Source organism: Stenella coeruleoalba, assembly GCF_951394435.1.
Source record: "Stenella coeruleoalba genome assembly, chromosome: 19".
Taxonomy (NCBI): Eukaryota; Metazoa; Chordata; class Mammalia; order Artiodactyla; family Delphinidae; genus Stenella; species Stenella coeruleoalba.
In genome coordinates, this window is record NC_137165.1 from 46,519,838 (window position 1) to 46,542,527 (window position 22,690).

At 40.8% G+C, this 22,690-nt stretch overlaps 2 protein-coding genes across 5 annotated transcripts in view; one reads left to right on the forward strand and one right to left on the reverse strand.

Annotated features, from left to right (window-relative positions):
- Positions 1–324: 324 nt before the first annotated feature.
- Positions 325–18,527, reverse strand: CCDC47 (coiled-coil domain containing 47). 2 transcript variants are annotated; one of them, XM_079905655.1, is made up of 13 exons: positions 18,322–18,527; positions 13,797–14,065; positions 13,217–13,324; positions 11,841–12,015; positions 10,274–10,395; positions 9,829–9,894; positions 7,582–7,683; positions 7,271–7,381; positions 6,480–6,565; positions 4,738–4,796; positions 4,116–4,225; positions 3,727–3,894; positions 325–1,549 (listed from the first exon to the last, which is right to left on the reverse strand). In XM_079905655.1, exons 2-13 carry the CDS (start codon positions 14,058–14,060, stop codon positions 1,469–1,471), a joined length of 1,452 nt encoding a protein of 483 aa, XP_079761781.1. In that variant the 5' UTR covers positions 14,061–14,065; positions 18,322–18,527; the 3' UTR covers positions 325–1,468. The 2 variants fall into 2 exon arrangements, with proteins under 2 accessions (XP_079761781.1, XP_079761782.1); XM_079905656.1 differs by having other exon boundaries at positions 18,373–18,521.
- A 613-nt stretch (positions 18,528–19,140) lies between these two features.
- Positions 19,141–22,690, forward strand: part of DDX42 (DEAD-box helicase 42) — a 50,113-nt gene continuing 46,563 nt past the window's right edge. The window contains exon 1 of one of the 3 annotated variants that reach the window (XM_079905653.1): positions 19,141–19,285. The gene's annotated coding sequence lies outside the window, so the exon portion shown is untranslated. Of the gene's footprint in view, positions 19,297–20,760; positions 20,815–22,690 lie in introns of those variants that run through there. The other 2 variants (XM_079905650.1, XM_079905652.1) reach the window with 2 other exon arrangements.

Consider the following 22,690-nt stretch of genomic DNA (forward strand, 5'->3'; position numbering starts at 1 on the left):
AAATGCAGGTTAAAGGTTTGTAAAACAAGGCTAATTCTAGAATTATATAGCATTAAGGTAATTAAATTTTGTTATTTTAATAACTTAATTTCATGAACTGTTAAAAAAAATATTACATTTGCATCTCCCAGTTTATACATTTCTGCATTAACCTAGAGAAAAACCCATGTGAAAAGTTTCCATGCAGTTACAAAGGCAGCAGCACATGCTGTTTTCACAGCAACTTGTTATTGCCTCAGAACACACCTGCACATAAAGCATCAACAAAAAATACCCACCCACCCCTCTCCCACAAAAAACCCAACCCCTTCCCATCCCCAGCAAAAATTACCTGGTACAAGCAGTGACTTAAAAAATGCTTTCTTAGTAGGAAGCATTTATAAAATGCAGAGATCTGAACAAGCTAAATGCTTGTGCAGGTAGATGGGCCTCTCCCCCAAGAGTTCCTTCCTCAAGAGGCAGAAGGAACTCTCAATAGTCTAGGAAAGTTCATTTTTAAAAGTATGTTTATGCATATTCATGGCTATTTCTTTGAAAGAATATACCCAGCCTCAACTGTGGAAGAGATAAAAGCAGAAGGAGAAGCAAAGGGATATGGCCATAACACAGAGAACAGAGCTTCTCCGTGAACATCCCATACGTTGCAGCGACCAAGAAGGAAAACTTTTGTGACTTCACATAGACCACTGATCTCATCTAGGTGAAGCAGTTAATTTTTCATGCATTTGTTACTCAAGAAAACATACAACCACTTAAAATACAGCATTCACATTGTCATTAGCTCATGGTATCAGGTAAGGAGGAAACCGTGCTCCTGTATTATCTATCCCTAGAATTTTCCACATACATGTAAGTATCCTAAAGCCTACAGATATCCTATCATACTGCCATCAGCACCTCCCACCTATAAACATATACTGAACTAGACTGTTGAGTCCCTGAAATCTCAACACCACATATAGTGTTCTGAATTTTATTTTTTTACAAGTTTAATGTAGACACAGAAGAGAACACCAAGCAATGTTTATTGTGCAATTCCAATAGTTATCTGTGGAATCTTGGTTTAGAGTCAGTCTTCATAGCCATTTCAACTGCCTAGTTTAAACAAAAAGCAACAATCTAATTATATATCTATAAATTTCATGATATTTCTTCAAATATCAAGCACTAAAAGTACTGATTCATGTTATAATTTTTAAGATGTTTTGAAACTACACAGATTTCATATATTATTCCTTTTATAAAATAATCAAAATAATTTGATTATCTGGAAGAAAATTACTGTAACAGAGTCCTTCCAATGTATCTATGACCTTTGTAAAACTCCAAACCAAAAACAGAACACATGATGAAATAAGGATTTCTCAGTCACTGGGAAACTTTAAGATAAGAAATGAACTGGTATTTTTTGTTTCCTGTGAATTCAGAGCTTACAGGTGGCATAAGGACTCAGATCTCTTGGATGACTTTACATGGCTTTCACTTTGATTTGTTTCATTTTCATTTGCTTCTTCTCCAATTTCTTTTGCTCACGCCTCAAGGCAGCTTCCTAGAGAGAAAGAGGGAATGCAAACTAAGATTTCAGTACTTGTTTAAAAAGAAGTCAAAACTAGAATACTGCCTATACTATTTAGGCTAGCATCACAAATAACGTTCCAGAAGATAGTTATAAGAATTGCTGGGGCTTCCCTGGTGGCGCAGTGGTTGAGAGTCCGCCTGCTGATGCAGGGGACATGGGTTCATGCTCCGGTCCGGGAGGATCCCACATGCCGCGGAGCGGCTGGGCCCGTGAGCCGTGGCCACTGAGCCTGCACGTGCGCGTTCGGAGGCTGTGCTCCGCAACGGGAGAGGCCACAACAGTGAGAGGCCCGCGTACCGCAAAAAAAAAAAAAAAAAAAAAAAAAAAGAATATGGAAAGACACTTTCTTGAAAGATTGCTATATTTTTAATATAAAAAGTTTATAAGATGATCTACATTAAGAAATGAAATAAGTACACTGAATATACACAGTTGAGGGACTAAATAAACTATATAGTATTAACAGTGGTTGGTTTTAGGGATGGGAACTGAAGGATTATGTTACATTGTTCTTACATGGTAGAATTAAGGTTAATTTTAATGTCTGTGTATATGTTTCTCTATACTTTTCAAATTAAATATGTAACAAAACAAAACAAGGCTCTACCAGTAGTGGCAGGAAGGTCCAGATCATTGGTATAAATGAGCCATTCAAGCCAGAAATTCACTATAGGGTTTTTTGTGTTTTGTTTGGCTCCTTTCCCATTTAATTCACTGGATCTTTTTACAAGGTACCTAGGCCTAGATACTATAAAGTGGTGGTTCTAAAAAAAAATACATGGTTTACACCCACAAGCAACTTACAATCTGACTTAAGTTCTGGGCCCCTCTTTTACTTAAACCTACTATAGTTTCAAACTCTAGAAATAACTGGAGAACTTTTTTTTCATAGAAAAATGAAAGGCATTATCTATTAATGAGTCCATGTAGATTCTTCCTGTATATCTGTTAAAAAGCCATTTATATTTATAAAGAAGATTGCATAAACACAGAGCTCTATTTTCAGGGGAAAAATACCCATCAACTAAACCAAACCAAACCAAACCAAACCAAAGACTGATGAGAAAGGATGAGAGGAGGGCTGTGGTACTCTGGGCACTTCACTCAACAGCATTAACGACTCTACCAGCAACTAAAGTGCCACACAGGGGCTCACTTTTTTTTTTCTTTTTTAAAAATTAATTTATTTATTTTTGGCTGTGTTGGGTCTTCGTTGCTGCGCGTGGACTTTCTCTAGTTGCGGGGACTGGGGGCTACTCTTTGTTGAGGTGCGCGGGCTTCTCATTGCGGTGGCTTCTCTTGTTGCAGAGCACGGGCTCTCGGCGCGCAGGCTTCTAGTAGTTGTGGCGCACAGGCTTGGTTGCTCCGGGGCATGTGGGATCTTCCTGGACCAGGGCTCAAACCCGTGCCCCCTGCACTGGCAGGTGGATTCTTAACCACTGCGCCACCAGGGAAGTCCAGGGGCTCACTTTTTCTTGGCAGCTTGCCTCCTCCACTTACAAGAATTTTCTTCAATTCTTGAGGTTATTCACATTAAAATTCACATTTCCCAGAACTTTGTTCTCCTCTTTTTTGATCAGCATTTACAAGGTTTAAAATTTTAGAGCTGGACTGCAGCATCTTACTTCACAAAACATGAGAACATGCTGATGTTTGAAACATAACAGACTACAGCCTTATTAAAGCTCTTGAGTTTGAGATTCTACTTATGTACAAAATAGAAAACAAAATACAAAGAAAAAATATTAGAATTCTCTAATTCTATAGTCAAAATAAAATTTTTATAAAACAAGTTTATGTGGACCATAGGGCACATGTCCTGGCTTCTATTAAAATTCCAAATTTCTTTCTACCTTAGTATGTGTTTGGCTTGAAAGATGATAGTGGAACTTTCAAAAAGGGCCTATGCTGGGGGAACAGGATAATTCATATCATTCTCCAGGATTGAGGTTCAATCTAACATGGTTTGAACAGGAAGGATTATTCTTTTTTTTACAGCGCTATCAATTGTCCCAAGTGCTGAGAAAATGCTAAGCTTTCAGCCTGTGTACATTCCTACACAGAATTACCTTAACAGCCAATATGGCGCAAATAGGCATTCTTATAAATCTGAGTTTTACCCCAGTGATAAGAAAAGTTTGTCTTACCTCCAGCCTGCGCTGTTTCTCAGGATCTTCCTCATTCATGATTCGCTCCTTCTCTGCTCTTTTCTTCTCCTCACGCCGAGACTGGGCAGCTTCCTGTCTTTGCACATGCGTCAGCTTCAGGAAGTTCTCCTCCACTCGAGCTCGGTTCTTGTCTGCTTTTTGTTTGCCCTTTCCCCAGGAAACAAAGCAATTCATAAGAAATCCATTTCAATCCAAACAGATACAAAATCCCATTTAATATTCTTTCATAAAACCACTCCCATGTAGCACTTTTAAGTCAACTAGCAAAGATAAAATCACTGAAATAATCGAAAGCTGGGCCCCCTCCCCACCGCCCCTTGGGGGGAAAAACACAATAAAAGCCTCCAACTTAAGGCTGCAGGTCTTACTTCTCTGTTGAGTCGAAACTTTTTGGCTTTATCAATAGAATAAATCACCATGTTCATCAGGGGTAGTAAAGCCTCCATATCCTTTGGGTAAGTGTTACCTGAGCCAGGCACTGGAAAACAAAACCATTTTCCTATTGAGTTAATGGCAGCATTCATACTTCTTGTATTAATTTTTTTTTCTTTTTGTATTAATAGGCTCCTTTCTCCAAATTTCTTAGGCAGCTAAAATACAGCAGAAAATAGAAATTAAAATATATAAAAGGATCTCTTACTGAAGAAATCAAAAAACCAATAAGCTGGCATGAGGTTTTTTTTTTTAAAGATTTTCTTTTTGATGTGGACCATTTTTTTAAGTCTTTACTGAATTAGTCACAATATTGAATCTGTTATTATGTTTTGGGTTTTTTGGCCGCAAGGCATGTGGGATCTTAGCTCCCTAAACAGGGATCGAACCAGCACCCCCTGAATTGGAAAGCAAAGTCTTAACCACTGGACCGCCAGGGAAGTCCCTGGGGTTAGTTTTAATGTAGTTTTTTATAGCTATTGTTTAGAAAGAAACAATACTCTCCTTAAGATCATCTCACAGAAAACAAACAACTCAGACAGGACACAGAACACTTACCATTAAATGTAAACAACAGTGTCCTCTTAGTGTCAGGTAGCTTTAAAGGCTGACCTTCCCTGTCATAAAAGAAAGAGCTATTTAGAAGGAACGCAAGAGAGAGTTACTTTCCATGCACATAAGTCACCCAATTCACTTAAATGAACAGATAACTGTGCAGATAATCAGCACAGTATTTGGCTTGGCATCCCCAAGTTAAACACAGTCTCAGAGCCCGAAGGAGCTTTACAGGTCATCTGGTCCACTCGTCTATCCGATGGATGCATTCCCAAGTATCTTTATCCTATCCTTCAACACCTCCAGTGATGTCCCCTCCAGGCAGGATAATTCCATCTCACCTGGGGAGCCAGAAATGAGCCTGTATTTAAGTATGCGGCCCATATTTTAAATAACCTTTTATTTATTTTTATTTTTATTTTTTTTAGATGTTGGGGGTAGGAGTTTATTAATTAATTAATTAATTTTTGCTGTGTTGGGTCTTCGTTTCTGTGCGAGGGCTTTCTCTAGTTGTGGCAAGTGGGGGCCACTCTTCATCGCGGTGCGCGGGCCTCTCACTATCGCCTATCGCGGCCTCTCTTGTTGCGGAGCACAAGCTCCAGACGCGCAGGCTCAGTAGTTGTGGCTCACGGGCCTAGTTGCTCCACGGCATGTGGGATCCTCCCAGACCAGGGCTCGAACCCGTGTCCCCTGCATTAGCTGGCAGATTCTCAACCACTGCGCCACCAGGGAAGCCCTATTTTGATGGATTTTTATGTTTTATTTCTAACTCTTCATCTATCTTCCTATGATGAAGGATCTTATTTTTGAGTCAGGCTCAGAATAAGTTGAGAAATAATCTACTATAGCATATATAATTTAGTTCTGACTCTTCAAAGAATCCTCTTGCAATCTTTGACTTTCAACCCTCCACACCTCCCCCCACACACAAAATGCTCCATGAATGCCGCAATGTGATACTTTGTCCAAAGCATTATTACTGAGTTCAGCAAGGCAAGGATGATGCAACACCATCGAGAGGCATAAGTAATTTTGATTACCTTAGTGATTTTGACACAAAATTAAAATTCAAATTGGCTTTTAACTGTATTCAACTCCACAGTCCTTAGCCAAAAATTTAGGTCAGAACCAATTCTACACCAAGGGTAAACTTAAATACGCTCTCCTGCAACAGGATGTGAAATCAAACAGCAAATTCAAACCCTGAATATTTACATTCGAACAACATTACTATAAAGCCAGAAACTTTACGGGCATCAAGGGTGTCTGATAATACACTAGAAAGAATATAATCACTCAACCATTCAAAGTAGAAAGCCGGAAAAGGCCATGAATTACAAAATGCATACACCTGCAATCAAACACAAATCAAACGTCACAGATTCACATCATAAATTAAAAAGGAAAAAAATCCCCAAAAAACAACCATCCTAGACTACAAAGGACAGAGACTACCAATTGTATTTTCTTAGTATTAGCCATTCTGTTAGATTCTCATTTACCTCACTGAGTGGGTGATGCATACATGCGGTGACAATTGCAAACTGGGGAGGCTTATTTGATTGTCCCCCATAGGTTTTCAATTACCTTCACGATGCATGCAGTCAAAGCAAAGGAAAACTTGGATGCTGTCACCAACTTCCCTCACTCATTTGGGAAGGGAAATTGCAGAAGCACCTTGCAGGTGTTTCAACACAGAAAGCTAGTGAAGAAAACTGATTTCAATATTTTTATTTCATACGTACTCTTGCATAATTTTTGGACCAGAGAACTGGTCTGAAAAATGAACGGATTCAATCTTGTCAGCATAGTGTGTAAGAAAGTGAACCATCTGAAATAAGAAAAGAAAATTATTTTTTTTAAAGTAGGTTTGATGCACTTCTTTTTTCATAGATATTCACTCTTTAATCCTCCTTACTTTTGCACATGATGAAGGCTAAAGCTTAAAAAAAATTAAATTTAAATAAGGACTCTCCCTATGATGAAACTACTGCCCTTCTTTAGTCACACCAATGATCAAAATTGAGCAGCTGAAAATATATCTCAAAATAGTGTTCAAAATACGAGTGAAAGCATGAACATAAAATCTAAAATAATTTTAGGAATTCTTCACAACCACATCACCCAGAACTTACATTTAGAACTGTCTTTGAGCTATCCTATATTTTTATGATACTAAGATGTGCTGTTACCATACATAACCAATAGGAAAAAAATAGCTCTTTATATACCTGTCTTCTACACAAACTGAAACTTTAACAAACGTACTAAATGACATGGTGATAAGGATTAAAGTAGTAGTCCTTTTTCAAAAAACCTGAAAGCCATTGGCAATCCTAGGGACAATTTGTTCTTGATTTAGAGAGAATTTCTTGACTAATAAAACTGTCTTTTTGACAAGTGAATCTATTGTTTAAAGAAAGTATTTTACCGGTTGTGTGGGAAAGGAAGATAAAATGAAGAATTTGTACAGTGTAACTTTCAGGGAGACTGCCCCGTAAATGGTCTACAAATGTATGTCTTCTATTGTATTTACCTTTGTATCCATCATTCCCTCTGTGACTTCTCCCATCTCTGACAGGATGGCCAAGGAGTCAGGCAGTCCATACTTCGCTCCAGACTTAGGTTTGTCACTACAAAACTCACTCTAGAGGAAGACGTAGTTGAAAGTAAGACATGATATTTTATTATGCACAAGGATTTTTTTTCTCAAGAGAATATGTACTGACCTATTTCAAAGTGATACAACTGTTCAAGTGATATAATTACTTTATGCTCTGAAGTCAAACATTTATGTAATAAAGAGGCACAGTTTCCACATATTATTTGAAAAAGAACCTGACATACCAGATCCTGCATCTCTTTCTGTAGTCGTACCAAGGCTTTCCGAGTACCAACAGCAAACACATAGGTATCCATATCTTCATCATTCATGGTTACTTTTATTTGCTTTAAAAAAAAAACAACAAAACTCACCTGTTAGGTTCTGTGATAGGCAGATTTCTAAGACAGCCCCCAATATGCCTGCCTGCTGGTGTATACATCCTCCCCTCGAATGTGAGCAGGACTTATGAATGTGATGGTATTATCATTACCATGATTATGCTGTGTTACATGGCAGATGGTCCCTAATCAGGTGACTTTCAGTTAATCAAAAGGGACACTATCCTGGGTGGACTGACCTAATCAAGTGAGTCCTCAAAAGGGACTGGACCCTACTTGAAGAAAGAGTGAAAGTGTGAAAGGGCTATGGGGTGGAGGGGAACCACGTGGCAAGGACCGGAGAATGGCCTCTAGGAGCTAAGAGCAGTTCCCAGCGACAACTAGCAGGAAAATAGGAACTTGCAACCACAGGGAACTGAATTCTGCCAACAGCCTAAATGACCCTATGAAGAGGGGCCCAAGCTCTAGAGGCATGGAAGCTCTGTGCACCACCCCACCCCCATGCCTCTCTTCCATTTGGCTGTTCCTGAATTGCAGTCTTTACAATAAACTGGTAAATGTAAGTAAAGTGTTTTCCTGAGTTCTCTGAGCTATTCTAGAAAATTATTGAATCTGAGGGGAGGGCTGTGGGAACTCTAGATTTATAGCTGGGCAGTCAGAAGTACGGTGGCCCGGGGCCTGCAACTGGCATCTGAAGTGTGGGCAATCTTGTGGGAATGAGACTTTTTAACTTGTGGGATCTGGCATTAACTCCAAGTAGATAGTATCAGAATTGAATTGAATTGTTGGACACCCAACTGGTATCTGGAGAATCAGAGAATTGGTTGTTGGTGTTGGAAACACCCCAGAGGCAGGTTAAACAGTTTTGAATACTCGACATTGGGCCAGAGAGATAAAGTTATAGCCTAAAGAGTCTGGTATGATAAAACATGGCCCTATTTGTCTTATTAACTATATCTTTAGAAGTTTGGGTCAAAATTTACCAGTATATATGTGGAAGAAGGGAAATGTTAATGAAGGGAAATATGGCAAAGATCTGGCAAGATGTCAGCTGCTAAAGAAAGGTTTTCTGCTCTTTTAAGCAGAACCCACATAAAAAGGCTTAAAAATATAAAAAACCCATATGTTTGTTGAGGCTGCTTTTCATTGCAGGGAAAAAAACCCCCAAAACAGCAAAAAAGGTAAAAGGCTGGCTGGCTCAGAGGAAAAGAGAAGATTAAATCTACCTCAGGAAAGAACTGAAAATGATTAACACAACACTCTAAAGAATAATTTCTACAAAAAGATGGCAGAAGATGCAGCAAAACTTCCTCCTTTGAGTTTTAACTGAGGAGGCTCTAAAAACTAGTGGGTTAAATCATCAGCAGCCACATTAGAAAAATTAAAATAAATAAAAGAAACAGGTTTCCAACTAACAATAAGACCTTTAAAATAACAATTGAGTTTCAATCCAATAAAAAGTACCTAATTATATTACCAATATAGCACTTATTAACCAAATACTACTTTGTATTTTGATATATATGCATACATTTCTTGTTCCACTAGCTTATATAAAAGACTGTCTCATGTATTTTTGTTTCTTGCTGCAGTGGGAGTCAGCACAATTATTTACTGGAAGAATGAAGGGAGGGGGAATGTGGCATTTCTAATGAAGGACACAATTTTCAGATTAACATGTTAATTTAACAAAGGAAAGAAAGTATACCAAACAATAAGGTCTCCATATTGTGTTATGAACTCATTCAGTCCAAGATGTATTACTTGAGGCAAAAAATATTTGAAAAAAAACCCAGCCTACTGCCAAAGATAAAAGCAGATACCAAAAGCAGAGTCAGATGTGAGGGCAAATGGTCTGTGACAACTGTTTTACCTCCATCATCCAGGTTGATTCTGTTGATCTACCTGGTGACAAAGTATTACCTCTTTCCCCACAAAAAGCACATATGTCTCCTCACACCCACCTGCACCTCCACCCCCAGTTTCACACTGAGTGGAAGATGATCTGTCTAGATAGAAAAGGTTCCATTTTTTGGGCAAGAGACACAAGTTGTTAGAAAGTCCAAATATAATCCTGGCAAGAAATAGAACAAGCTCTAAGAAGTTAAGAATTCAATCTGTACAGAGAAAACCAGCAGGAAGAATACATACCACTTGATCACTCACTGGCCTCATCATCCGGGCCAGGACATTCAGTAAGTCCTGTCTCTTGAGGAACTAAAAAACAAAAAGCCCAAGAGAACAATTGCAATTTCTGTTTGCTATAAGGAGAAGACGTTGGAGGGGGACTCAAATGCTTCATCAAATATACTCTACATTTGCCAGTCAGTAAAAAAGATGATTTTTATTTACTTATTTGGCCGTGCCACATGGCTTGCAGGATCTTAGTTCCCTGACCAGGGATCGAACCTGGGCCTCCTGCAGTGGAAGCACAGAGTCTTAACCACTGGACCACCAAGGAATTCCCAAAAGATGATTTTTAGATCTCATTTTAAGTCAAACATGAAAAAAATGAGACACTGATCTTACAGGACTTGGGATCACACTGGAAAAAATGAAAGGAAGATATACACTGTACCAGAAATTCCCTACTTACCCTCAGCTGGATAAGCATCCCCTCACAGCACACTCGACCAGAACACCATAGGTTGTAAATGTGCTCATTCTCCTGGTTCAGCTTTCCTGTGCTGGTGGCTTCTTTGTTAGTTCCATCATCCCCTAGGGGTAAAACCATTAACATGATTCACTGGAAATGTTGGGGCCTAATCACCACACACTCTTCTACTCTGACCCCAAACTGACGGTACCTTTAGGTTAACAATACTTATCTATCTTATAGAACTCTCCTTTAGACATAGATTACAACAGGTGGGCATTATTCCTTTTACTTTTAAAATGCTTTATTGCTGCCATTAAAAAATTATGGACTCTAGCATTACTTGTGTGTCCTTGTTAGTTAACGACATTCAGCTTGGAATATAAGTATGTCAAGAGTAGGTACAAAATGGAGCAAAGTCAGTTTAAATGTCTCTGCCAAAAGTTAAAAAAAAAAAAAAACCTATGTAGTGAATTAAAAATACCATTAATACTAACTATTCAACACTCCCTCACTGTTTCCTTTCATTTAACTTTATCCAAGTTTGTTTTTCCTGCAGCAAAATGATAACAGTGGTATTAAGAGCTACAAAAAGCTCAAATTCCAATAATTTCCTCTCTTCATTTAATTCACTAATGTACAAAAAAGTGTCCAAATGTACAAAAAAAAGTGTCCAACTTTACAAGGTAAAGCAGACTGACACACCAAATGAAAACACACCAAGGGAAGTAGAAGGCATTAAAGGCTGCTTATTTTTTTCCTAATTTCCAGGTCAAAAAGTACTGAAATAGTATATGGTACAGTGGACAGCATGGACTTTGGGAGCAGGTAGACTAGGTTCTAATATCATGGTTGCAGTTGAACAGCTTAGACAAATTTTAACACTTCTCTGGACTTCAGTTCCCTCCTTAGGAAAACAGAAACTATATCCAACTGACAGTATTGTTCTAAATATTAAATAAGAAACAATGTATGCAAAGTACCTAGCACAACATAGTACACATTCCTGCTAAAGGGCAGAAGAGATGGATACTTGCTTGCTATCAAAGGGAAACAAAGTGTTTAAAGCCAAACTGAAGTGAAGGTGAGTGAGTCTACCTTACCCCCTACACTACACCATTACAGGACTTCCTCTAAGGTATCAGTGTACATCTTGTACATCTCTACAGTGGGTCTGACACTAAAGTGCCTAAAACCTGAAGGAATTTTGAAGGACTTCCAATTTCTAAAAGATGAATTGAAAGCATTTATCAAGCTACAAGCTACCTAAAATGTCAAAATTCTTTGCTTTTGGCTAGATTTTTATCAACTTGTTTTGATAACACTGATTGTCTCATTCTATCTGAAGCTGTACAGCAAATGTTTGATGAAAGGTGAGAAAATTATTTCATGAATGCAATTTATTCATTATGCAAAACCTAACAAAAAAGGGATCCTTGAGAGAAGAAAAAAAAGCATCCTCTTCAGCAGTCCATGAAAGTAGTTAGATGCTTACACTGAGCAGAATAAGCAGTTCTTACCAGAAAGTTTTCAAACAGGTGGCTAGACTTGTATTAGCCTAACTTACCTACTAAGGTAAAGTTGCTCTCCAAAAGCTCCCTATGAGTGTTAAACCAGGCCTGAGCAAGGCGACTGTTTTTATTCTTCCCGATGATATAATTCATGATGTAGGCAAGCAGACCAGTCACCATTAAAATCTCTAGATAATAACTCTCCCAACTGTTCTGGAGGTGTGCAGGAACCTAAAGAAGAACAATTGTTCCATTTAATGTTGGCTGAGGCTAAAGGACGAAGTCTAACTCAAGGTATGAAGGAGAATGAGAAAACCCATAAACAGAAGTGGATACGTTAGGTAACTGTCACTGAATATGGTTATACTTTGAAAAATATGCCCATTTCGGTTTTCCAGGTCATCATTTTTTTTTCAGTGTTACTTTTTTTTTTAATGAAGGTTTTATTATTTATTTATTTATTTATTTGGCTGTGTTGGGTCTTCATTGCTGCACGTGGGATTTCTCTAGTTGCAGCGAGCAGGGGCTACTCTTTGTTGCAGTGCACGGGCTTCTCATTGCATTGGCTTCTCTTGTTGCACAGCATGAGCTCTAGGCATGCAGGCTTCCGCAGGCATGTGGGATCCTCCTGGACCACGGATTGAACCCGTGTTCCCTGCGTTGGCAGGCGGATTCTTAACCACTGCGCCACTAGGGAAGTCCTTCCAGGTCATCTTTGTAAAAGATTCTTTAAGGAAATATGAGGATAATCAAATGGGATGAAACGCTGGAAAGCCCTCTGTATTCATCTTGATTCCGAGTCCCACCTCCCAAATAAACCCAACGTCTATCCTCCTCATTCCTTGGTAAATAAAACTAGGAAGGCTAAAATAAAAACATATGGGTTGTGGTACTTCCCTGGTGGCACAGTGGTTAAGAATCCGCCTGCCAATGCAGGGGATATGGGTTCAAGCCCTGGTTCTGGAAGATCCCACATGCCGAGGAGCAACTAAGCCCGTGTGCCACAACTACTGAGCCTGCGCTGTAGAGTGCGCGAGCCACAACTACTGAGCCCGTGTGCCGCAACTACTGAAGCCTGTGCGCCTAGAGCCTGTGCTCCGTAACAAGGGAAGCCACGACAATGAGAAGTCTGTGCACTGCAATGAAGAGTAGCCCCCGCTCACCGCAACTAGAGAAAGCCTGCGTGCAGCAACAAAGACCCAACGCAACCAAAAATAAAATAAATAAATAAATAAATTTATATAAAAAGAACCCAACAAAAGATACAGGTTGTTTTTCCGTGTGTCCACTGCATCAGAAGAACTGATGTCAAACTCTTTCATGGCTCCCACGTTACAGCAACACCAGCTACGTGTCACTAATTATATTTCTGAGATTAATGACAGCAAGATATTTTGTTGGTTAGTTTGGGATTCAAAACCTGTATACCTACATCGACAATTGTTATTGGGTCTTTATTTTTGCTAGAAGAAGTATCTGGTTTGTCTTCATAACCTTCAAATTCTTCATCATCATATGGTTCACTCTCGGTATCTCCCTCCTACGAAAATGAGGCACAATCTGTTTTCCCCCACTAACATCACCAGCAATTTTATCTCATTTTTATAGATAACATTTGTAAGGAAAAAAGAACATGAAAGCAGCAAGCACAGAACACAGAGATCTTACATATTTTAAACAAATGATGACCCCCCCATGCATTTCAACCCTGAGTTCTAAATGATACAATTCCCACCCACCCACATACCAATACATATCCACCCCCACTCCACCATCCTCCATCCAGGCTTTCCATAGAGGAGAAAAATACAATTCATTTTTTGTTGAATGTAAAAGGTGAGAACATACCACAATCATTTAGAAGAGCTCCACCTACTGAATAAACATGAGCATACCAGAGGGTAAAGGTCTCCTTAGACCTGGGCATTACTTTCAATGTCTGGGAAAAGTGCTAGTTACACATTGTCCCATCCTTCCACTTTCCCAAGAAATCAATAAAAAAGAACCTTTACCTGGGTATCTGCATCTTCAAAATCTCCTTCTTGGTTTTCATCCTGCCCTTCCAACTCCACAGTAGTCTCGTCTTCATCATCTTCAGTGGTTATCACTCGTTGAGGAGATTCAGTAACAGAGTCTTCTGTGATATCCTCAAATTCAGCAAAGTCATTATCATCATACTCTACGATGTCTTCCTCATCCTCGAAATCATCAAACTTGGCTTCAGAGACACTCCCAAATATCAAAAGAACAACACAGAAAGCATGGAAGGCTTTCATTGCCCCTTAAAAATGAGTCAAACAAGACAAAAACAAAAACCCTAAGTGGACTGCCATTCTACACATACCGATCACATTTTGTAAACAGTTAAAAATTAAATATAAGACTCTCCCACTTTTCTCTTATTTAATACTGTTCATTTCAGATAGCATTATGTGAAGAATAATAAGTTGAGGTTCAAGAGGCCTGGGTTCTAGTCTGGACTCTCTCACTAGTTACCTGTAAAATCTTGTACTAGTCATTTAATTTCTTTAGGTTGGTTTCCATTTACACTGTGTATTCAGTACGCAGTTTTTGAACGCCTATTAAAAGCTTTATATAGAAACTGGGAGAGGGATAATGAAAGAAGAATGAGATGCAACTATCTGTTGGTTGTAATAAAAATAATACATGAATGGAAAAGCTATTCATTCTTAGATCAACTGTATGTGTGCACATCATCATCATCATCAAAGCACATGTTTAAGACACAAAGTGCTAGGCACTGTCCTAAAGGCTTTACAAAAAGCAACTAATTTAATCCTCATGACAACCCTCTGAAGAAAGTGGTTTTATTAACATCCCCATTTCATAGATAAGGAAAATGAGGCACAGAAATGCTAAGTAATACAACCACCAAGTGACAGAGAACTATGTTCTGATGCCAGTTTTGCCTCCAGAATCCCTGCTATCATCCACTTCTCAGGCAGCATCTCCAACGTAAGCCAGTAGCAGTGATTTTGTTACTTATTTAAAGTAGCAATTTTCGCTAACACCACCTACTCAAGAACCACAGTATTATCCTAAATGGTCTCCCCTGCTCAACTCTCTCCCTACTCCCTACTTCTCACTAAAAACTACCGTTATCCTTCTAAAACAGGACTTCTGTTACATAAGGATTCAATCACCAATGAAGGCTAACCAATTACCCAAAGAATAATATAAAACTCCTCTGGCTTTCACTGCTTTTCATAAAATGATCCTACCATATCAAATAAAATGTTCCCTCACTGAGCATATCACCATGTCAGATACTATGCCAAGGGAACCTAGCTTCAAGGACGTGAGTTACAGTATGACAGGGAAAATCTGAAACCGGTTAAACCATACATACATACAAAAAACAAACTTATTTTGTTTATTAAAAATTGTTATGAATGAAGTTAGAACCCAAGTTGTTTTAGAAGCAAATACACAAACAAAAAGGTTTAGAAGGTCATACATACATCTACATATAAATAGTAGTTATTATGTATGATAGGATTATGGACATTTTGCCTTTATTTTTCTTTATATTGAATACTTTTCTAATTTTTCTATTACGTTCTTATAATAAAATGTTCTTTAAAAAATAAAATAAAAGGATAGTTCCTGCACTCAAGAAGAGGCACTGCAGACTGAGGAACAGCTATAGCACAGAGGGCTGAAACATCGCATTTTAGGAGTTTGGTATGATAGAACATTGGGTTTGTCGACCCAAATGGGGGAAATGAGGCTAAAAAGGCCAGCACAGGCCAGATCATGATGATCCTTATTTATTTATTTATTTGATCATCCTTATTTAAATACCACACTGAGAAGTTTGGATGATTAGAATCAACTAAAGGATTTAAGTAAGAGAGTGACACAATCAGATTTGCAATTTAACCCTGACAGCTCACACAGAGGGTGAATTAGAAAAGGGCACCTGAGGTGGGAAAAATAGGAAGTGGCTGAGATAATTAGATAAGAGATAAAACACAACTGAACTGGCAGTGGTATTGGGAATGAACAGGAAAACAGATTTGACAGGTATTAAGAATTATATTTGTCAGCATAAAGTGACTGAATATAAGGAATGTGGGGAAGGAAGATCTGGGGTGATTCCAAGTTTTGGCTTGATTAACAGCTGGACAAAGTCATCCTTGAAATAAAAAGCAATAAAGGAGCGAAAAAATTGGGGGAAGGCAATAAATTAAATTTAATACTTGTTGAAAAGTTTTAAGTGTTTTCAAGCAGTATGTTAGATGATTAACATTTATCTCTTAATTTTCACAATATCCTAAAAGGTATTATAACCTATTTTACAAAGGGAGGAAAGGAAGCATTTGAAGTATAAGCCTGGAGTTCAGGATATGCGCCTAAGCTGGAAATAGAGATGGTGTGAGAATGGAAGAGATCCCCAGGGAGTATTAAGAGTTAGGTTTAAAAAAAAAAAAGCACCAAAAAGTCTTGAAACAAATCATAACAGCTAAGAGTTGTGCATAATAGGGAGAACTGGAATGGGAAACTAAGGAATGGTTAAAGAAAAAGAGACTTTGGTCGAAGTGGTAGCACAGAAGTCAAAGGAGAAGCATATTTCTAAGAAGGAAACAGAGCTCGGTTTCAATTGCTGCAGAAAGTTCAAGTAAGATATGGACCAAAAATTTCCCAATGTTAATAAGGAAGTCATTATTGGCAACTGCAAGGAAGTGGTAAGTATGAAAGCCAGGATGCACGGAGCTGAGTACTAACAGAGTGAATGGGTGGCAAAAGGGAGTGTGTATTGGGTTGGCCAAAAAGTTCGTTCGGTTTTAAGTTCAAAAAAGACACATTTTTCACTTTCGTGAAGAACTTTATTGAACAACACATTCGCTAACTGAAAGAACTTTCTGGCCAACCCAATACTGATCTCTCAAGGTGCTCTGGCATAGTGAATATTCTATATCTCATATTTACAACACCATAAATTCATAAAGGAAATTGGCTCAATATCAAAGGCTATTGCCCAATACCTTGCAACTCATGGCTGCTCAAGAAATGTTCTTAAAATTGGACAAAGTTCATAAATTTTGAAAGGCACCAATGATTTGAGAAATGCCACCAATGATTTGAGATATGCCACCAAGGATAGGCCAATATTATATCCTTTCCAATATTTGATCTTTGACGTTAACACCAGCGGACATTTTATGGGAAAACATAGCTGCCCTCTTGACAACAACCTCAAAGAGGCTTGCGATGTGTCTCCAAACACCCTTAGCTTCACAGTCAAAAGTGGAAGACATATGAAAAGGAGCACGTATGTTGGTGGAGTTAGGTTTGGTTCAAAACATCAGCTCTACCATTCGCCAGCCATGTGACCTTGGGCTAATTACTTAAACCCCTGTTCCCCACATACAAAAAAGGGATAGTCATTCACTATTTGCCTCACAGGGCTGTAGTGGATATTACAAGAGATACGTGCTTGGCACATAGAAGGTACTCAATAAATAGCAGTTCCCATTACTTCCTTCCACTGTGCCTTATGAACACCCTTTAAGGTGTAAAAATACTTCATTTTTAGTGTTTCTCTTTCAGATCTCAGTTTTAAACTTTTTCAAATAGAAGCAAATAAAGGTTAACACTGGCACAGTCAACTTGATTAACTCCCTGACAAAAGGTCTGGTCATTTCAAAGTGAATTTCCACTTAGAACGTTCACACCACAGAAGCACTTCTAAGTTAACTCAGCCCTGTAACAGAGCTCCTTTAAGGATATTTAGGTTAAAATTATCCAAGCCATCCGTGCCTTGGCCTTCCTTCCCAGAAGTCTGTCTGGTGCACCTGTCAACTCATTTCTCAAACGCACAACTCCCTGCCTGAGAGGCAGTCCTGAGACTCCTGGGGCAGGGCACCCCAGCACTAACAAGTCTGGTCTGATTTCTTCTGCTAGCTCACCTGGCAGTCTCAGCGATTGGGTCTGGACTTAAAAACGGAGGAGGACTAAGTGCAGGAATCATTCCTTGTTGGCATTTTAGAGTAGGCCTTTCTGACAATGGCCAGACCCTGAGGCTTCTGGAGATCATGGAGACATTCCCGTCTCCTTACACATGTTGGATAAAAACATGTCATGTTAGAAACCTTCAGAGAAGACGGACCACAGAGGTTGCTGCTTCTGTTAAGCCTGCGGGGTCTAGTCTTTCCCCAGCAAGCAGAATCAATTCTACGCTCCATTCTTCCTGCTGGCACGCTGTGGGCTTGCTCTAACTTTGCCCTGTGGGTTGGCATTTGCTCACAGTTCTGGAAGTTCCCAAAAACCGTTAAAAGTCACTCCTACCCTGATCAGAACTCCCAACAAAAAATGGGCCTTGGGGTGGACAAAGTCTGGTTTGTTTTTAAGAAAGTCGGGAAAGGCGAGAAGGCGCGGGGACCGAGGCATGTCACCATAGGCTGGACTTAGGGGATGGGGTGGGAAAAGGGACCTGGTTAGGCCACGCAAATCAGCGTCACCGCTCGGCCCAGCCCGACCCCACCGACTAGCGCGTCACGGCCCGCTCCCTACCTGTACCGAGTGCTAGAACCCGGCCCAGCGCTCCTGCGGCTGCCGCCTTACCCTTCCTGCCTCTCGGGCCGGCCCCCGCCTGCCGGGTCACTGCGGTTTTACTGCCCTCAACGCCTCTAGGACACAGCCTGACCAGGTAGCTCAGTCACGCCGCACCACTCTTCACGTAGCCTCCGCCAGCCGTTACGTAGAATGCGTGCGGCCCGTCCGCGCCTGCGCACGGCGCGGGGGCGGGACACAGCTCAGGGGGCCGAGCGAGACCTCCTCCTCCCCCGCCCAGCTGAGGCGAGGTGTGGAAGCTGGGAGAGTTACATAAGCCCGGCCCCTGGGCCGGAACTGCCCGCGCCTATCCCTGTGCTCTCCACTAGGGTTCAGTCAAGTTGTCATCACGCTGAACCCGTGCTCCGGATGCTAAAAGTCGCCATGCTCTACGGGACCACGTGGCCAGAGGCACGCGGGGAAATCTTGCCCAGGTCGCATTTGCAAAGGAGCGGACTTTAGAGGATCGACGATTTTATGTACATGTGGTTTCCACTCGAGCCTCTTTCTTGGGATTTTTTGGCGGCTCCCAGTCAGTGCTACTTTCTTCACTTCCAGGCCCACTTCCTAAACGGGCCGTGAATACTCTTCATCCAGCAGTAGTGCCTGTTAGGTGTCTGAGGTGTCTGTGAGGCAGTCTGGAGCTTTAGGGCCAGGAGCTCGCGGCGCCTTCCGGGAGCCATAGCTCAGGCTCCGCCCTTCGGCCCGCGCTCTGCACTGCGCATGTCCGGTTTTGTTCCCCTTCCTCGCGTCAGCTACGGGCCGAGAGGCGGCGGAGGCGGCGGCGGCGGCGGCGGCGGCGGCGAAGAAGGGGGCGGAGAGCGAGGAGCGCGGTGGGACGGGGTCTGGACCGCTCGTACTTCGGGCCGTGGGATTCTCTCCGCGTCGGCGGTAGTAGTAGCTGCCTCTGCAGCCGCAGCAGCAGGTTTGTGCGAGGTGGGTCTGGACGCGGGGCCGTAACCCCTCGGGGGCACCGCAAGGCAACTGTGGGGCCTAGCGAGGGCCAGGGAACCGCGGCCTCTCTTAACAAAGAGTCGGCGGAGCCTCGGGGAAGCCGAGGCGCAGGGGGCTGGGGAGTAGTAGGAGTGCGTGACTGAAACCTCGAGGGGCCCTTCCGAGCCTCGCCGTCCTCCCACGGCTCCCGCTTCTCCCGCAGCTCTTAACGAGGCCCAGTTGGCGGCGTTCCGGAGGCGGCGCTCTCCCGGCCGCCTGCCCTGCAAGGGAAGGGATTTGCAGGGTGCTGGGCTCCGGGTGAGGGATACCCGCGGGGAGGATTCTGACCCAAGCCAGCAGCAGTTAGCAGATGCTAGTCTCCAAGTCGGGGGACCTGATAGGGAAAAGTTGCCAAATCTGAGGACAGTAAAAGATATAGTCGGTAATCTTGGTGTAGCTTTGAGTACATCCGTGATTAGCATCACCATCGTCACACCAACTTTTTTGCGGCCTACTTAGGAGCCTATCTGATGTGGGTAAATAATTTATATGGAGTTGCAAGCATACGCGCCAATAATATAAGGAAGAACAGTCGTACTAGTCGAGAGTTTGGGGGAATCATAGCTTCCTTATCACCTTAGTGGAAGCTTTGCCCCTCACTCCTTTGGTCAGTCATTCACATTCCTCTAGCTTCCCATACATATTGCTTTTTGTAAATGATCTTTGTATATCTATTGTCCCCTGTATACACACCCCCGAACTCCTAAAGAGCAGAGATTCTGCTTTAATTCACTTTAACTTTCCAGATCCAAGCCCAGTGGAAGGTGGGCAATAAGTCTTTCATACCAAAATTAATTTTTAGACTTTAAGCGGTGGAGGGAAAAAAATGTATGTTGTATTTTCCTGTACCCAGAAGGGGCATTATATGGCCTAATCTGCAATTCATTCACTCAAGAAATATTTTTGTTGATACCTTCTGTGTGCCTGTTCCCTACCACTGTTCGAGGTGTGTGACCCCGGCCTTCATGAAACTTACTTTCTGGTGAGGGAAAGAGAGACAGAAAACACATATATAAATTATACCGTATGTTAGAAGATAATTAATGCCTTAGGTAAAAAAATAAAGCTGCAAAGAGGGAAGGGGAGGTGTTGCATTTTGAAATAGCTTGGTCAGGGAAGTATTTACATACAAGCTGATATTTAAGCAACTAGAAGGAGGTGAGGGAGTGACCCCAGCTAGTTTCTGGAGGAATGATCATTCCAGGCAGAGGGAACAGCAAGTATAAAGACCTTGCAAAGGACAATGCTGGCCTGTTAGAGGAACAGTTAGAAGAGCAACATGCTTGGAACACTGTGAGCAAAGGAGGGAGTGGTAGGAGATAAGGTCAGGGAAGAACTGGGGGGACGGGGGTGCGGGTGGGGGGAAGCACAGAACAACCAGGACCTTTTAGGCTGTTGTGAAAATTTCATTTTTCTTCTGCCTGAGATGGGAACTGTCTTAGGGTTTTGAGCAGAGAAATGGTAAGAACTGACTTACATTGTAATAATTTAGTGTAATTTGTGGAAGAGTACAGTTCTTTATATTTTAGTTTTATCAAATCTTTACGTAATCAGCTCTTAGTTTCTTTAAGCCAGCAGAGAGAAGAGAGATGCTTTTAAAATAAGTGTAATCCAGCATTTACTTGTATTTGGCTTTAGAAGAATGTGTTGAAATTCTTGGGTTTTGAACAGATTCTTGTTAAAGAACCGACAGATTTATAGTGTGAGTTGTTCTCAAGGCAGATTATTAGAGTGGATGGTGATCAGCTGTCACTAGAAATCTTTCTTCTCCCAAAACACAAGTGATAATGTAGTTTTATAATCAGTTGTTTTTAGTCCACTATTTTTAAAGTCATTTAGATCGTATCTTATTTGATTGTCCAAAACATAAACTCTCGCCAAATTATCTTCTTTATGTTCCAACTTATTCTAACTCCCTAGACTGCTATTTCTAGCTTTCCTCCCTAGAATGTCTTCTTCCTTCATACTTCTCTACTCAGCTTACATCTTTCTGTATAAAAAACCCCATTTTCTGGGTTCTAGCTCTCTTATGAAGCCTGTCCCCATTTGTCAGCTCGTAGTGATCTCTGACATCTTCAGTGTCATGTGGCACTGATGTATGGGATCCCTGAGTTGAAAGAAACCTGAGAATTCTAGCTTGATATTCTCCGTTTACCAATGGAGAGATTGATTTTTGGAGAAAAAATGATGATGATAAACATGACAGCTAATACATATTGTGCACTATTTGGCAAGCTTTGTTCTAAGTGTATTTCTGTGTATGAATTCATTTTTTCACACCAACCTTGTGAAGCAGGTGATGGTCTCACCATTTTACAGATGAAGAAGCTAAGGCCAAAGAATCTGAGTAACTTCCATGAGGTTCACATCAAGTTAGTGGCAAAGCCAGTGTTTAAACATAGTCAGCTTGGCTCCATAGTCTGTACTACTTTACTATGCTATTATGATTTTCTGCTAAATCACAACATTTCAGCGCCTAAAACAGTACCAAGCAGGTATTTCAGCTGTCTTTAATTTTTCTATTTAGCCAAGTTGTAGATTGCCTTGGGTCTCCCATATATTGAATAAACCTGAATAATGAGTGTATTCTCTGGAAAACAAAAGAGAAGAAAGTGAATAAGCCTGCTATTTTAGCCATAGAACTTGTAACATGGAGTTGGAGAGATAAAACAAGAACACAAATAGTTATGAATAGGTGTTGGGTGTTTTAAGACTAGAAAGGGAGTTTGAGGAAGGAGATACCACTTCTCTTGGGGAATCATCTTCATGTCATAGTTCTACGAGTTGGTATTTGAGATAGGCTTTGAAGGATAAGACTATGGTAGGTATAGGATTTGGTGGGGAGGGTATACAGGTAGAGGGAAGAGCATTCACCAAAGTGCGTGTAAAGTAGTTCTTGCCACAATGGAGAGCCTCATTCCAGCCTGATTGAGTAACTGTGGAGAGCTGTTGAATTGAAGGGAATGACAGGGTCAGAAATGTACGGCCGGGAGGTTTGGGGCCAGGGTCTGGAGGTACCTGGGAGAAGGTTTTGCGGAGCATCTGAGTGCTCATCTCCCTTGAGCGTGACTTTCCCTAGTTCCACTATATTAACAAACACCTGCCGAAAAAAGACGGAAATTCATTTTCTCTTTTCACTATTTATTTCTGACCCACTATACTTCATTTAATACTTTACCACATAGAGTCGCCTTTTATAGATTATGGGAAAGGAGAGGTGTTATCCCTCAGTACTGGGCACATAGCAAAAAGTGGCTATTGATCTATATAAAACAATGTTTGTTATTTCTAAGACCCAACTCAGGTTGTTCTCTTTAAAGCAAATGCTTATACATTT

Bases quoted from the DNA above. Each gene is read 5' to 3' on its own strand.
- CCDC47 (XM_079905655.1), bottom strand. From the start codon at position 14,060: ATGAAAGCCTTCCATGCTTTCTGTGTTGTTCTTTTGATATTTGGGAGT. The intron at 13,325-13,796 runs GTAAAGGTTCTT...TCATTTTCGTAG, and splicing joins TTGAAGATGCAGATACCCAG to GAGGGAGATACCGAGAGTGA. The intron at 7,382-7,581 runs GTATGTCAGGTT...GTCTTCCTCTAG, and splicing joins AGAAAGAGATGCAGGATCTG to AGTGAGTTTTGTAGTGACAA.